Source organism: Pelobates fuscus, chromosome 1 (genome assembly GCF_036172605.1).
Source record: "Pelobates fuscus isolate aPelFus1 chromosome 1, aPelFus1.pri, whole genome shotgun sequence".
Classification (NCBI taxonomy): domain Eukaryota; kingdom Metazoa; phylum Chordata; class Amphibia; order Anura; family Pelobatidae; genus Pelobates; species Pelobates fuscus.
In genome coordinates, this window is record NC_086317.1 from 162,303,440 (window position 1) to 162,320,684 (window position 17,245).

A 17,245-nucleotide genomic window follows, 5' to 3' on the forward strand; every position below is an offset into this window, starting at 1 on the left:
AGTGTGTTTTGTTTTAAGCAATGATGTTTTGCTTGGTAGCACGATGGAGCTCCTGCATGTAATCAGTTTGCACTTTACGTGGACTTTGTCTTTTGATAAAATCTGGACTGAAATCTCAAGATAATGGCTAACCTTGTCTTGAGATTATACCTGGTGTTTATACTGATTGCAGGAAATGTTAAGCATTTTGTTAGCTAGTTTTATATTTCATAAAATAAAGCTATTTAAAAAGTGACATTTAGTGTAACTTATAAAGCAAATTTGTTACCTGTAGATTCCATCCTGTGACATTTTCACAAAATTATGGTATGGGGTGAAGAGAATCAAATATATCACATGATCTCTTCACCAGTATCTGCCTTTCTCAGCTCCTGGCAGATGAGTCCACCATGAACTGTTATTGTTGTATTCTTGTTCATGTGACCGTAAAAATGGGGGTTGGGGGTAGGGAGAAGAGTTATTATTGATTGGAAGACACAGGTCTTATCACACATTCATACAAGATAATTAAATGTTAACTTTTTTTTTTTTTTTTAAGTCCCTGGAGTGCTATCTTTTGCTATATATATGTTATTGCAGATCATAGATTTTGCCTAGGTTTTCTGATAGTTTAGATAGATATTACATTTTTCAAAGGTTTGGTTTGCCGGTCATTAAACAATTGTTATGAAATAGTTGTAATGTTTAGCAATTAGTTGAGAATCCTTTGCCCTTTATGACTCTTGATTTGTGCAACCCATATACACAACTAGACATTCTGTATCTACTCTAGTGATGTGCTTCTTTCCCAGGCCATCTTTAGTGTCAATTTTGGGCTATTGGTCTGTCCAGACTTAATAACTTCTGGCCTTTCGAAAACATTTAATTTTCCTCTGAGAAATCAGCACGGTTTTATGAAGCACAGGTCATGTCAAACTAACTTGATAGCATTCTACGAAGAAGTAAGTAGCATTATAGATCAGGGAGTTGCAGTGGATGTGATCTATTTGGATTTTGCCAAGACGTTTGATACAGTTCCACACAATAGATTAGTATTCAAACTCAAAGAAATCGTTCTAGATGAGAATTCTTGTTCTCTGGTAGCACATTAGCTTAAATAGAGTACAGAGAGTTATCATTAATGGTACATTTTAAAACAGGACAGAGGTGGCAAGTGGTGTCCCTCAGGGTTCAGTTTTGGGACCATTTCTATTTAACATGTTTATAAATGATCTTGGAAAAAAGCATTGAAAGTCATGTTTCAGTGTTTGCAGATGACACACAACTCTGTAAAGTAATACAATGTGAGCAAGATATTACTTTACTGCAGAGGGATTTAGATGGACTGGGCACTCAAATGGCAGATACATTTTATGTGCAAAAATGCAAAGTTATGCACTTCGGCGTCAAAAATGCACAAGCAACTTATACCCTTAATGGAAGCGAATTAGAGAGAACCACACACAAGAAGGACTTGGGAATTGTTATAGACCAGTGGTTTCCAAACTTTTTAGGTTCAAGGTGCCCTTAATATTTCAATATTTTTTCAAGGCACCCCAATCTAAAATTTCTAGGTTGCATTTTCTGTACAGCGCTGTGGCATTTATTGGAGCTATAGTGTACAGTGTTGGTGTTTGAAGCAGTGCTTGCATATAGTTTGTGTTTTAATACAGGGGTGGGTTAATTTTAATGTTTGAGTTTAATTGCAGGGGTGTGTCTGAATGTAATGTTCATTTTTTTAATGCGGATGTACATTTGTGTGAAGTATGTGTGTTTGAGTGAAGGGGTGTGTCTGTATATTTTTTTTGAGTTTGAATGCAGGGGTGTGTTTGTATGTAATATTTGTGTTAGATTGCACACACACACAGGGACGTTTTAGCCACGAGGCTAACAAGGCATTTGCTTGCCTTGGGCAGCATTTTCCCAAAAAACGCCGCCCCCAAATGCCGAGGACAAATGCCTTGTTAGCCTTGCGGCTAACTAACAAGCCGGCTGGGCGTGCGAGCTGCTGGAAGGCGCTGGCGGGCGACTGGCGAGGGAGCACTTCCTCTGAGCTGTCTGCTCAGCTCCCTCGCGTGCCGCAGAGTGAGGCTGGGAGACGGAATATGACATAATATCCTGGCTCCCAGCCTCACTCTGCGGCACGCGAGGGAGCTGAGCAGACAGCTCAGAGGAAGTGCTCCCTTGCCAGCCGCCCGCCCAGCAGCCACTGGACCAACAGGAAGAAAGAGAACCCCCCCCAGGATTCCCAAAGGTAAGGAGGCTGGGGGGGAGGTTAAATAAAAAAAAATGTGTTAATGTGAGTGTGTGTGTGTGTATCTGACTGTGTGTGTGTTTGCCTGTTAGTGAGTGTGTATCTGACTGTGTGTGTGTTTGCCTGTTAGTGTGAGTGTGTGTCTGTGTCTGCTAGTGAGTGTGTCTGTTAGTGTGAGTGTGTTTGCCTGTGAGTGTGAGTCTGTTAGTGAGTGTGTGTTTCTGTTAGCTAGTGTATGCGTATCTGTCAGTGAATGTGTGTGTGTGTGTGTGTGTGTGTTTGTATTTAGAAGGCAGGGCGGAGGAAAGGGTTGGGTGGGGGTGGCCCTGGGGGGGGGGGGGGAGGGGGAAAGGGCGCCAGAGTTTTGTCCTGCCTAGGGCAGCACAAAACCAGGATACACCATTGTATACACACTTATATATATATATACACACATACACACACTCACACAAGTGATATTTTTTTTATATCTCCAGCCACCCTCCTGTTAGCTTACCTTGTATGTCCAGGAGGGTGGCTTGGAGTCCTGCTGGCTGCTGTGTTTGAGGGGTCTAGAGCAGCTCTGGACCGCTCCTCTCCCCTCATGCTGCGGCTGCCTCCTCTTTCCCCCGCGCTGTCTCTCTGCATTATGCAGGGAGGAAGTAACAGACTGTCACTTCCTCCCAGCCAGCCGACATTACAGGGGCCCTATAACAAACTTAACGGACTACCGCAACCAACTGGCCCATGCTCAGCAGTTATGATTCCCCGTGCTATAATCATAGCAGCAGGGAAACATTCCACAGGACCCCTGTTTCCAGGGCGCCGTGGCACACAGTTTGGGAACCGCTGTTATAGACAACAAACTATGCAATGTCACGTAGCAGTGGCTAAGGCCAGTAATGTTTTGTAATGCATGAAAAAGGGCATTAATTCTCGGGATGAGAATATCATTTTGCCTCTTTATAAATCACTGGTAAGACCACATATTGACTATGCTGTGCAACTTTGGGCACCTGTACTAAAGAAGGATATTATGGCACTAGAAAGTGTGCAGAGGCGGGCTACAAAATGAATAAAAGTAATGGAATACATGACAGATACATGTCTCTTTTCAGTCAATGTAACTATGTAACCCCCTAGATGCTTAAGTAGTATATTTTAAAGGAATACTTTAGATGTATTCCTAACTCTAAAATATCACTCTGCCCCTTTGGACTCACCCTCCTGATCTCCCTTAAAAAATCCTTTGTTTCACTTAGCTGAGTCCCTTGGCACTGGGTCGTGGTCCTACTCCGCCAACATCAATACTTTCCCGTGGAGTTTTTCTTTACACTGGATGTCCTTAGGCAAAGCGTAAAGACCCCCAGTGTGAAACTGCAGGAAGCACTTCTAGTGTAAACATTGCAGTTTCTCTAAAACTACCATCACCAAATACAACCCAAACTGAGTCCAACTGTTTTATGTGGTATTTTAGTAAGCATCAGTTAACTCTTTTTTTCTGTGTTTCACTGTCTGAGCAACAGTAGGAGGTGCATGCTGCACAGAGTTAACCTATATACGAAATAATTTGTTTTGGGTACTGCATTAACAATACCTCTTAAATGTGGCCATTTCCTGCCAAACGTGATAGACCCTGGATTGGAATTAGCAATAAAAGGGCAGTTGAGTGTTATTTGCTTATTTATTTATGTATGTACATATTTATTTATTCATGTCAAATACAGTTAGCCCAAAGAGATTTTATTTGAAAATCTATGTATGTTTTGTAAATCTGCTAGCACAATGTTTAGATAAAATATTATACGGTCTAAAAAAGTGTGTGTGTGTGTGTGTGTGTGTGTCACAACATGTACACTTTAAATTGCTTTGCATGGAGTATAGGATCAACTCCAGTAGAAACTGTACTAAACTCTACCTCTCATCAAACTCTAATTTGGCTTATTAAACTATTATTAGTATTTCTAATGCCAACCTATACTGCAGCACCCCAGTTTTTATTTGGTGACATAACAAATAAAACTATTACACATGTTAACATTCAACAAGGAACAAGAGATTAATGAGTACCCTGATCAAACAAGCTTACAATCTAGAGCTTGTACTGAATAATCTGTAAATTATATTGCTAGATCCTTGCATCTACAAGATCCATGAGAGTTCTCAAGATCATACCTCTCATATTAAAACCCCATCTCTGAATCTCCTATCTATAAAACATCTGCTTTGTGGGGTCAGCTGAATACCCAAGACAATTACGTGATGGTGGACCAAACCTAACTTATACATTTTTACCTACACAGAATGAGATGGACCAAGGTGTTGCTAATACTGGTTCACAGACCTTTTGCTCATCCCTATCCCTAACATTATAGAAGGGAAACCATTTAAAGGAACCAAGATATAGCATCTAAGCTCCATGGTAAACAGCTCTGCTGACATGCAATGGATCACTAGAGATTCAACATAGTAACTGCTGTAGAAGTACTAAGACCACAACTTTACTAAACATATTTTCTTGTATGCTTCATGTTACTATGTATTATTGTATTCGCTTTTGCAGTCTGAGACAAATTGTTTATTTTCTGAATTCACTCACACTTGCACCAATATACTTGCTATATCTCTAGGATTGGTACCACAGAGAAAGGTCAAATTTCCTTGAATTTGTCAGTGGAAAAACCTCCTGGTCATTCTTCAATGCCGCCTCGTGAAACCAGCATTGGGATCCTTTCTGCAGCTGTGTCCAGGTGAAGAGACAGTGCTTTTAGAGTGCTAAGGAAATGTTGCAGTAAATGATTATCTTTTTTGTAAAACATTTTATTGAGTGCTATTGATGTGGGGGCACATAAAGCAAAATGCTATTTCAACAAACTGAACATGTAAAACTACAGAAAACATTCTCCTTTATATCTGATAGCTTGTTCACAAATTTTTTTTCCCTTGCATATAGCAGCAGTAAACTAGAGATATTCTGGCTTCATAGGGACAGGTAATCTCATTCTGAAAATAAAATAATAAAATCAAATTAGAACCTCCTCCTGTTTAAATACCTTATGTTATTTGGAGACCATTGGCCCTTACTAGTCGTGCAGACAGGTGACAGATTGGAAGGTTTGTTAGTGGGACAACACAGTTTGTTGACCATGGAGACTGTTGCAGGCGGACTTATCTGGGCGGTTGTTTCAGTATCAGTTATAACTGCGACCAGGTGTTGGTAATAGAAGATGCATGCACTCTTACAGAACCCGACCAGAGAGGCAGTACTTATTGCAGTGGTTCTGGCACACAGGTGCTCTGTGGTGCCACGCGTTCCATGACTTCTCTGTTGTACTACTGCTCAGATGGGGAGACAGTTTCTAGTGCCAAATTTGAATCATCCAGGGTAATCAAAGGCTGTTTTTTACCTGATTGTTTGTCAGTTCATGAGTAACAGTCCACTAACCCTCCAACTTAGTCTTTTAGGGTAAGAGGTAAGTTAATTTTTCACTTTAAAAAATACTCTGGTAAGGATTTGATTTTGCTTTATAAATTGTGTATCTTTTCAGATGTCTAGTCCTGTAGTCATAGACAATGAAAGAAAAGCTTAAAGTTACACACAAAAACTAAGCACCTAGTATGTGCAGATTGCAATATTATAACTAATGCTCTACAGCAAGGATGCCCAAAAGATAGATCTCTAGATGTTATAAAACTACAACTCCCATTATGCTTTGCATACCTTTTAGAAATACAAAGTATAATGGAACCTGTTGGGCACCCCTGATCTACAGAGTCTATTGTGGATGATTTGTAACAAATGTTTTCTGAATTTAAAGAGCTAGCAGAAACCTTCTGCTAAAACTATAAGTCCACCTAGAGGGGAAAAAAGGGACAGAGGTCTCCATCCTCTTCTGAGTTATTCTCAGGTGTGAGTTCGAGGAGCTTGGATACATCTGAATCGTCAAGTAAAGACTCTCTTGGAAACAGGTTTTCTTTTTTTCAAAAAAAGCTTTTCGAGTTTTTAGAGTTTCTCTAAGCTTTTGTATCAAATTATGTAAGTATGGAAAATAATGTTTGGAAACCTATTCCATTTAATGTCAGTGATATACTGTAACATATCTACAATAGTTAATAAAATAGTCCCAGTTAATAGTTTAAAATAAGCAGTGTCTACCATACCTTATTCACACTGATCTCTCTCTCCATCACACAGACTGGAGAAGAATCCAATGCCCAACCTATTTGGTAAGGGCCCTGAAAGATCCATGTTTGAGGATCTAGCAGGAGAGGTAAGACCTACAAAAGTTCTCTATCGTGTAACCTGCATGTGGATCATAACAAAAATAAAGTGTCAGCGCTTAGTCAGTATTCCGCAAATTCCATGACGTGGGGATAGATTCGATATAATATAGAATTCCAAAGTTCCAAACAGATTTTTACCACCTCCACATCGGTGGAATTATCACTTTAGTAAGTAACACTCATAGTAATGTGCTGTTTATAAATGTATCACATAACTACATCGCAATGACATGTACAGAAGCATGATAAATTCAGACACATCATATTGATATGTAGTTATGATCCACATGCACAAATATGAATCAAAAGAGCACAACAGTATTAAAAATAAAATTAAACTAAACACTTAAAAATCATAAAAACCTGCTAATCACAACAAAGGAAATTCCCCAATCCTGATGAAACAGATATGACAAAAATAAAGAGTCAGTATTCCCCACATTCCATGACATGGGGATATATTCAAAATAATATATAATTCCAAAGCTCCAAACAGATTTTTACCACCTCCACAGCGGTGGATGTTTAGGGTATGGAGAGTTCTAAGTTCGTCTTTGATGGTATCCACTTAGAAGGATACTAAATATTCAGTGTGTTTCTGATGTACCTTAAAAGTATACAAATAAACAGAAAATAGTGTAACACTGTATGGTTTATTTACGAACAAAAAAAAACTCTTCCCCTAATTAAGAACTCTTACAGGATAAAATATAGTGGTAAAAAAATCCAACAACCACTAAAAATTAGCATAAATTCAATGGAAAAACATAAATAGGCAGTTTGTTCATTGCGATGTATTACCACTCCATCATGGTGGCTGGTCCTTGAGAAGTCTCTGTGGTAGATGCAGGCCAAAACTCCGCTCCAGGCGTTTCGCCCGAGCTCAGCAGGCTTTTTCAAGATAAGGAGGGTTTTTTAGGACCACGACAGATGTACACCAACACACACCTAAGAAGGACAGAACGTGGGCCACGAAAGAGATCCCTTCGAGGGGATCAAGAGGGGGAAGGTGAATTCAGAAAATAAAAGAAAACAAAATGGTAGACCACACAGGATTGTATAACCTTTCCAATAAGGTACTAACAAAAGATAAAATGAAATTGCTAAATAAAGGGTTGAAATTCCAACCCCTTTTTAAATTTTCTGGATGTACAAAAAATCACGAAGAATTTATCCTTAAAATGGTTCTTTATCACCAATCCTATAACTAATAACCATATTTCCAATAGTAATGATTTTATATATACTAATTAAAAAAAAAAAATCCACCTTTTATCCCATGAATCAAATAAGTGTTGCCATGACTGCTTTTGATCATGATGCTTTAAATGACTTAGAACACATATCATCTCGGATACCAAATAAGTCACATAATTTAACGATACAAGAGAGAAAAGCACTTAAAGAATGAAATGATGACAAGAATATGATAGTAAAACCTGCAGATAAGGGGGGGGGGGGGGGAGAGGAATTGTGAGACAATAATACTTATAAGATCTTAAAGAAACCCTACTATAGACATAAAAAAAATGCCTGTTAGACAAAGGAAAACTATTGGGAATTCTGAATTTCATAAGAGTCTAACCCAACCACCAGGCAGACCTATAATTTCAGGCATAGATTCACTTACCGCTAATTTATCACAATACATAGACACTTTATTAGACACTTTATTACAGCCTTTTATCAAAATGTCCAAATCATATCTAAAATATAGCTGTAATCTCCTCAAATTAATAGAGGGAAACGTTTGGAATAGTCATTTAATGTTAGTCACCTGTGATGTGACCTCATTATATACAGTGATTTTACATAACTATTAGACAGACTCTCTACGATAAAGCAAACATGATTATGGAACAGGTGGATTTTTTAATTGAATGTATTGAATAATTATTATTTTTGGCACAACAAGGATATATACATTCAAGTCGATCACACAGCTATGGGGACTAGATTCTCACCCAGCTATGCCAACATTTTAATGTCCTTTTGGGAAGACTTATTTATATGCCAAGGACACCCCTGGGTCCCTAATCTGGTCCTCTATAGCTGCTGCATTGATTGTTTTTTTATTTGGGAGGGGGAGGAGTCTTGTTTATTAGAACTTCTTACTTAGATTAAAATCATTGTTATTGATATATCATTCACGTACAAATATAATGCTACTAATATAGACTTTTCAGATTTGGACTTTTATGTAGATCACAATATACTTAAAACTAAGACTTTTTTTTATTATTTTTTTTTTTTTTAAAGTGTAGATGTAAATAGTTATATTTTAAATTCCAGCTGTCACTATCCCCACTGGCTGTATAATGTACGGTTGGGCCAGTTTCAGAGAATTTAAAAGAACTGTACAGATGAAGTATGTAAAGCAAAGATTTTATTTGTCTTCTCATTTTTAACTACAGCTCCCAGTCCCATCATTTAAAGAATTCCATTTATAAAATTTGACATTTATTATTACAGGTTCCAATACTAGGTTTGGTTTTACCCCCAAAACCCAAAGTAGTTTTTAGAGGAGCACCAACTTTAAAACAGAAATTAGTAAACAGTTGTTAAGTCCCAAATCCTGAAACATTTTCTGAATGATCAAAACGTTTTTTCAAATGTGGAGAATGTAATATATGTAAAACTACTGGACCACCATTTGGAAAGATTACTAATTTCCAATCTCATAAAACAAAGAAAAATTATGATATTGATGACTGTATCACATGTCACTCTAAACAGGTCATTTACATGTTAGAGTCTGGATGTGGTTACCAGTACGTAGGACAAACCAAAATAATGCTCAAAACAAGATTAAGAGAACATGTTTACAATATAAAAAGAAAATTAGTCAATCACACCCTGTCTAAGCATTATTAAGAATACCATGATAGTGACCCTAAAAGTTTAATGTTTTGTGGTGTACAACATATTAAAGTTCCATGGAGAGGAGGGGACTTAAGTTAAATACTGACCAGTCGAGAAATGCAATGGATATACACTTTGAAAACATTAGTTCCTTTTGGTCTAAATGCCGAACTGAAACAATGTCCTTTAACAAAATTGCACAACTTTTAATCATATATGTTTTTCTATCTTTAAATACAGTTTCCAAAACATTTTCAATATTCAGAGTATTTTATGTCTTATAACATTATAATCAGGAGAAATTATGTATATGGAAATCTATGAATATTTCTTTTAAAAATGTTCTATATTTTAAAATGTTCTATACTTTTATATATGTGGTATATATTTTGTATTAACACTTAATTTAACAATACATTTTAAACCTTATTTAAATCAAAACTAGATATTGTATATACACCTGTATTTTAATAGTCCTTTTTATTATTAAATGCACTTTTTTAACCCCTTAAGGACCAAACTTCTGGAATAAAAGGGAATCATGACGTGTCAGACACGTCATGTGTCCTTAAGGGGTTAATGTACAGTGGGACCTCGGTTTACGAATTGAATGCGTTCTCCGGAATGTTTCTTATTGCGAAAAATTTGTAAACTGAAATGCGGTTTCCCATAGGAATGCATTGAAATCGAATTAATCCATTCTGGAGGTCAGAAAAAAAGGCAAAATGAGCTGGCATGGAAACCAACCCACAATGCAGAACACACAAAAGGCATGCAAATGACGAAGCTCAGCTCCCTGCCTTTCCACAGCTTGAGAAATGCACCAAAAAGTCCCAAAACAACTGCAAACAATTTCCAGAATGGCTCCAAAACTTGATGCAAAAGCCGCTCCATCACCTCCACACTTGACACCACGTGCTACCCACAGGGTAGGGGGTGCTTTAAACCTGGGGAAACTTGCTTTGTATTGCGAAAAAAAAAATGTAAACCGAGGCATTATTTTCAATGGATTTCGATTTGTAAACCGAAAATTATGTTAACCGTATTGTTTGCAAACCAAGGTCCCACTGTATATTGAAATCACTATGGAAGTAACGAAAATGCAAATGCTGCAAAATCCTGATTTACACTGATCCCTCTTATTATTTCATTATTTTATTCTTATATCATTTGATATAAATTCAAACAAATGGACTAAACAAAATCCTATGTTTAAATTGTATTATCTTGTATATCAATTACATGAATTTCTAATATCACTAGGAAATAATGAAACATTCTTGCATACTCTTAAAACAGAATAAATGTAAAATATAAAAGTGGTAAAACACATAAAAAGTTCTGCCACAGCATGAACTATGACTTTAACACAGTCCCGATGTTACAAACTGACCAGGAAGGGTATATAAGAACGTATGGACATGGCTACCTCCTTATCTTGAAAAAGCCTTGCGGAGCTTGGGCGAAACACATAGAGTAGAGTTTTGGCCGGCATCTACCACAGAGAACACAGACGAACTGAGCGGTGTTGCAAGACAGCGTCCCTCCGGTCAGATATACACTTTGGGCGGCTTGGTTTCTAGGACTTCTCAAGGACCAGCCGCAATGAGTGGTAATATATCGCAATGAACAAACTGCCTATCTATGTTTTTCCATTGGATTGATGCACATTTTTAGTGGTTGTTGAATTTTATTACCACTATATTTTATCCTGTACGAGTTCTTAATTAGGGGAAGGTTTTTTTTGGTTTATGAATAAACCATACAGTGTTACACTATTTTCTGTTTATTTGTATACTTTCAAGGTACATCGGAAACACACTGAATATTTAGTATCCTTCTAAGTAGATACCATCAAAGACGAACTTATAACTCTCCATACCCTAAACATCCACCGCTGTGGAGGTGGTAAAAATCTGTTTGGAGCTTTGGAATTATATATTATTTTGAATCTATCCCCATGTCATGGAATTTGGGTAATACTGACTAAGCGCTGACACTTTATTTTTGTTATATCTGTTTCATCAGGATTGGGGAATTTCCTTTGTTGTGATTAGCAGGTTTTTATGATTTTTAAGTGTTTAGTTTAATTTTATTTTTAATACTGTTGTGCTCTTTTGATTCATATTTGTGCATGTGGATCATAACTACATAGCAATGTGATGTGTCTGAATTTATCATGCTTCTGTGCATTTCATTGCTATGTAGTTATGTGATACATTTATAAACAGCACATTACTATGAGTGTTATTTACTATGGTGATAATTCTAGTGAATTATTGAATACAAGGCGACACTAGCCAAACTGAAAGCACTGCTTGACTTTCTTCAAATGCATCCTTGCCCTTTCTTACTTGAGTTTACATTCCCCCCCTCTTTAATTACTTCTTCCCTACCTTCCCATATAACTTCCTTCGGAGCTCCTTTCCTACATTATGTGTCTTATCCCACAAAGGATATTATGGCACTAGAAAAAGTGCAGAGGCGGGCTACAATATTAACAAAAGGAATGGAAAATATCAGCTATGAAGAAAGGTTAACAAATTTAAACCTATTTAGTTTAGAAAAACGTCGCCTGAGAGGGGATATGATAACATTATACAAATATATTCGGGGCTAATACAAACCATTGTGTGGAAATCTATTCACAAACCGGATTTTACATAGGACATGAGGTCATGCGTTTAGACTGGAAGAAAGAAGATTTCGTCTAAGGCAAAGGAAAGGTTTTTTTACTGTAAGAACAATCAGGATGTGGAATTTTCTGCCTGAAGAAGTGGTTTTATCAGAGTCCATACAGATGTTCAAACAGCTACTAGATGCATACTTGCAAAAACAGAATATTCAAGGATATAATCTTTCAATGTAGGGTAATAACTGCTTGATCCAAGGATAAATCTGACTGCCATTCTGGGGTCAAGAACCCTTTAATTTCCCCTAGAACCATGTTCTTGCCATAAAAATCCTGTGTCTACAGCATTATTGGTGCAAAGTGCAAATGTAAGGAGCTGGTAACTATCTTTCTGCACAGCTCTCTAATCCTTTACTTGTCATTAACCTGTTTATTGCTGCCATCCTTAATTCATTGCTATTCCATACTGCCCTGTTCCTTAAAGGGAAGCTGTCATCTTTTATTTCCTTTTTTTTTCACTTATAATATTTAAATATGTGAGGTGTAAAATATAAAATTTGTAGAAATCCACACCTCTTTATCCTGCAATTGGGTTCCTCCATCTTAGCTCCCTGTTTATGATTGTCAGCTCTGTCTTTGCACCTGGCACAGAAAGCACAGAAGCACAGAAAGCATGCAGAGGAGAGTAAAAACAATGTTATGGTTCCTCATCTTCATTTGCAATGTTTGTCCTGGCTTTGCTATTTTGTCATGTCTGAATTTGATTTGATGTTGAAATTTTCTATTTTTAATACAAATTTAAAAGAAAACACAGCATCTCGTGAATAAGGTGGACACAAGTTATTACTGATTTTTTTAATGTTTTGTTCAATGGTGTAAATTCCAAGGAGTTTAACTTACACTCCTAGCGTATTTCACTCTCACACTTGTATATGATTTGTTTTCTTATTGAATCCATTGTCCTAATGATCTGCTTATGGATAATATGTATGTCTTACAGTTTGTTTTCCCACTCAACATCGTGATGGCAAATCTGTGGCTTTTCTCACCGATCGTTAGCAGGTTTGCAATCTTTGTTTTTTTTGTTTAACCTGGATTAATGTGTAAAAATTTTACCTATAAGTCAGTGTTGTGTGTATTTTGTTTTGTTTGTTGTTTGTTTTTGTGTGTGTGTTTGCAATGTTTGACAGCTGGCTTATTATTATAATAACTACATTATAAGTAGTAAAGTTTGTCTCATATTTTGTATATTGTATCTTTAAAGTCACCTGTGTATGTAAGTTAGGATAATAGATTTGCCTAAAACAAACTAAAATAATTATGTTTAAATTCAGAATTCTGGAACAAACTCCTTCGAGTAATGCCCTTGTTCGAACAACTACAGCTCTCACTATCTTCAATGCAGGAATTAAGGTACATTTACTGACTGTCACCAGGTTTATCAGGTTAATTTAAATTGACAATGCTCACTAATGCCTGAAAAATGTTCAGCCTCTATTTATGTATTTATTTTCTCATGTAGCCCCATGTAGCAAAAGCACAGCTTAGTGGAAAGGGGCCTTGACAGGGGTTAGGAGGCGGGCATAGAAGGAAGCTAATAGGATTGGTTAATGGAGGGTTTAGGGGCTGGGCTATATAAGTAGGCAGACAACTTGGAAAATTTACTTTTAACTTGCCTACCTGGCTGAGGGTATGTTCACTCATTTGGGCTGGTAGGTTTCTTTTATCTTTTCCCTTCAGGATGGACATCGTGGAGAAGATGTTGGAGGGCCTCAGGACAGCAGCGAGCAACCAAGGAGCGGCGTGGATCCAGGCCCAGCTGGGCCCAGAGCTGGCGGCAGCGGCGGAGGAGGAACAGGACGGCGGCGGCAGTCGGCCTACGAGAGCCAGGAGGCCCCCACGTCAATTGAGCCCGGGGTCGGGCCCGGTTTGCCAGGACCGGGTAGTGAGGAGGCGGCATATGCTGGCCGCGAAGCGGGACCCAGGCGAGACAGCCGCATAGTTGAGGCTCCGCCTCCGGTGTGCCGCCGGAGTCTAGGAGAGGCTACACGAGGCAGACGGTGGCCCAGGCAGCCGGCGGTGCGGCCCCGGTGCAGAGGGGGGCTGTGCCCCCTTGGCGTGTCCGGAGGTGACTCAAGGATGCCTGAGAGTGATAGGGTTGCTAGAGGGTCCCAGGGCATACTGGGATACTTGGAGGTCCCCTCAAGTGGGCGGGGGGGGCTGGGTTGACAGGGGGCCCCCTACCGGCGAGCAAGGGCGAGCTTAGTGGGGGGGCAGCGGGCAGTGTTGATTGGGGGTAGAGGGGGGTAGTAGTCTCCTGGGAGGGGAAGGGAATCTGGCCCTGGGGTGTTTAGTCCCTTCATGGAGGGCGGGGAGGTGCTGTCTGGGGGGAGGCAGGGGTACCCGAAAGGGGGCCGCCGCCGAGCGGGCAGGGGGTCTGAGGGATGACATTCAGGGACTCAAGGCAGGGTGCAGGCGGATCAGTCGGACCATGTCTCGGGAAGGGGAGCGGGAGGCCAGGTTAGGGGGCAGGTTGGTGGGTCGTACTTTGGTGGGTGAGGGTCCACCTCCCAGGTCTCGGTACCACGGGCAGTGCCATGCACACAGCAGGTCCTTTAGGGCGGGGTCCCGTAGGGGATCGAGGAGTGGTAGTTCCTCCCCTGGATCGCCACTGCAGCACCAGTCTGCGTCGGGCAGTTCGGGGGATGGTTACAGGGTCCCCAGGCGGTGGCAGCAGTACAGATCTCCTGTGGGTGATGGCAGGAGTCGGAGCCCCAGGGGGAGTCGCTAGGTTAAGTCACGACGGGAGGCCTTGGAGTTGGTCAGGCGCTCCCAGGGGCGGGACGGGAGGGTTGCGCGGGAACAGTGCACCCTACCCAGGACTTATCTTTCTAATTGCAGGTATCGGAGTCGGTCTTACTCTGGCTCGTCTCGGCACCAGGTGGACTCATAGGATTGATGTGCTTCACAGTATATATATTCTGGTCCAGCTATGGAGTCTCAGATGAGACTACTCTGGTATGAATTCACTGTCCATGGCATATGTTAAAAGCTAAGCAGACCTGACTCTGGCTCAAGCTGGTATGGGAAACCAGTCTATGCTGATACTATTCTTTTTTTTTTTTAATCCGGTTCTATGGAGAGATTCATTGAGTTGCCAATTGTTTAGCCCTACTCCTGAAAGAGACCATTGGTACATTACCCTTCAGGTGGTGTGATGATGTTCTATAACAAGATAAGAATCTCAAACAGATCTGTATGTACATGTGCATACCAATTCACAGTTTAAGGAATGTATCGTTCAGTATATCTTGATTTTATGGACACTATGTCTGTGCCCTTCTGTCTGGCCTACTCTACCTGTGCCCATCGTTGGCCTGATCTATCTGTGCCCTTTTGGCCGCAGGCCTGGGGGAATATCACTGAGGAAAGCTCAGTACCCACTGATGACATAAAGATAGGTGGGTGTCCAGGCAAGCATTGCTGCCATACTATCCAAGAGGACACCAGGATACGGGCACCTAAATATGATTGCAAGGATGAAGGCCCTACAGCTCATGCCCTGAGGGGCATAATTTTATGAAGATTCCCGGGCACGCAACCACAGTTTACACCAGCCCGACGGCGGCACATCTTCAAGGGGAATTTCGCACAAGCAGGGACCAGTGCTCAGACGCCAACAGGGGAGCATGGTTTCCTTGCCTTCAGCAACTAACCTTTTAACTCCTGACCCTTTCAGTTAAGTTTACTTAACTTGCTTTTCTGATCTGCTATTTACCTTCTCTCCGAGGTACGTATTTCCCTTTATCTACATTTTTTTTCATTTCTTTGTTTTTGTGCCCTATTGCTCGGGTCGTCGAGAGGCCTTACTTGACCTCCTCCGAACTCCCGGGCTCTCGAGGATCGCGGAGAACGTCTCCAGCTTTCCTCAGGCTACCGACAGTCATCCTGGATCCCGCGCATGCGGGATCCGGGCAGTCCGTTGGTAGTTTCCATCATGGTTTCCAAAGGTTGCTTTTTTCTCATCATCACTTTCTGTTATTATGCAAGGAAACAGCCCGAGGTTGTATACTAATCCATCTACAATCAGTCTGGTTTATTACAAGTTGATTCCATCTCTCAAGTGAGAGATTCAGAGAGAGGTCTCGTGGTCAGAGAGAGACCCACATAAGGATCTCAGTCTTATGCTGATGTTGGTAAATGGTGTCTCTAATGGACTCTAGTTTGGATTACAAGAGGGTGCGGCCCTCCATCGCCTCGGCCTGAGACTGGTATTTTTATTTTCACGAGTATTGAGCGAACCCCTCTCATAGACTGAACCGGAAACTGATTCATTATTAGATGGCGCAGCCCTCCCTCAATCTCAGCCCGTTACTGAGCTGGATACAGAGGACATTACTTGAGTGACACATTCTCATAGAGGGAACCGGACACGGATGTAGACTCTGTTTGGTTATTAATGGGCACGGCCCGCTCTTGCTATCAGCCGGATGCTGACACGGAGTTCAGTAACATTATTAGAGAGTGCGGCTCTCTCATACACTCAACGCACTACGGTGCCGTCCATTTGTTCATCACACAGGCTTGTACCTGTACTGGACAATGATGACTGCATAGAGGGGCGTCCCTCTTGCATTCAATTAGATCTAACGACCGTGCTACCGATTTCGTTATAGAGGGCTGCCTGATCGTGCAGGGTATACATGTTTAGACTGGATCCCTCTATTTCACCTCCTATAATGGAACTACTGGATCCGGGCCACTTTATCCCACGTGAGAAATACTCACAGAGGTATTACTTGGGAAGATTCCCTGCTTATTTACACACACTCCTGGAGATGGTACGGCTAACGGATGAGCCCCAGTTGTTACAAGAGTGCAGGTTTTGGTATAATTTGTGCTATATCAAACAGGCAATTGCACTCTGTTTAAGATATTCAGACCATTGCGAACAAACTGCGCAGACAGTTTTTCCCATGTCAAGGAGACCTTCATAGAGCAAACGGCACTGCCTTGCTCGGGTAACAAGACTAGGGAAGGCCCACAACCCGGTCTGCATATTCACCGTGCGCATGGATCACATGGAAAGACCGGAATCCTCGGTTGACTTGGGTTCTCTGGTCATTACAATCTTGGGATGAGATGACAGGACTGCCCCATCTCCTCTGAGCACATATCTGGAGAACAGGGTTCGGATATGGAGGGCCCTCCTTCTATACTCGATATCCCTCACCTGAACCGTCTTGGTTTGGGTT

At 40.4% G+C, this 17,245-nt stretch overlaps 1 protein-coding gene across 1 annotated transcript in view; it reads left to right on the forward strand.

Annotated features, from left to right (window-relative positions):
• The window catches only part of LOC134589787 (N-fatty-acyl-amino acid synthase/hydrolase PM20D1-like), a 52,933-nt gene that overhangs the window by 24,602 nt on the left and 11,086 nt on the right, over positions 1–17,245 (forward strand). Inside the window, exons 7-10 of the mRNA XM_063444358.1 lie at positions 4,843–4,962; positions 6,408–6,483; positions 12,991–13,052; positions 13,325–13,403. Coding sequence (XP_063300428.1) covers positions 4,843–4,962; positions 6,408–6,483; positions 12,991–13,052; positions 13,325–13,403 — 337 coding nt within the window. The remainder of the gene's footprint in view (positions 1–4,842; positions 4,963–6,407; positions 6,484–12,990; positions 13,053–13,324; positions 13,404–17,245) is intronic.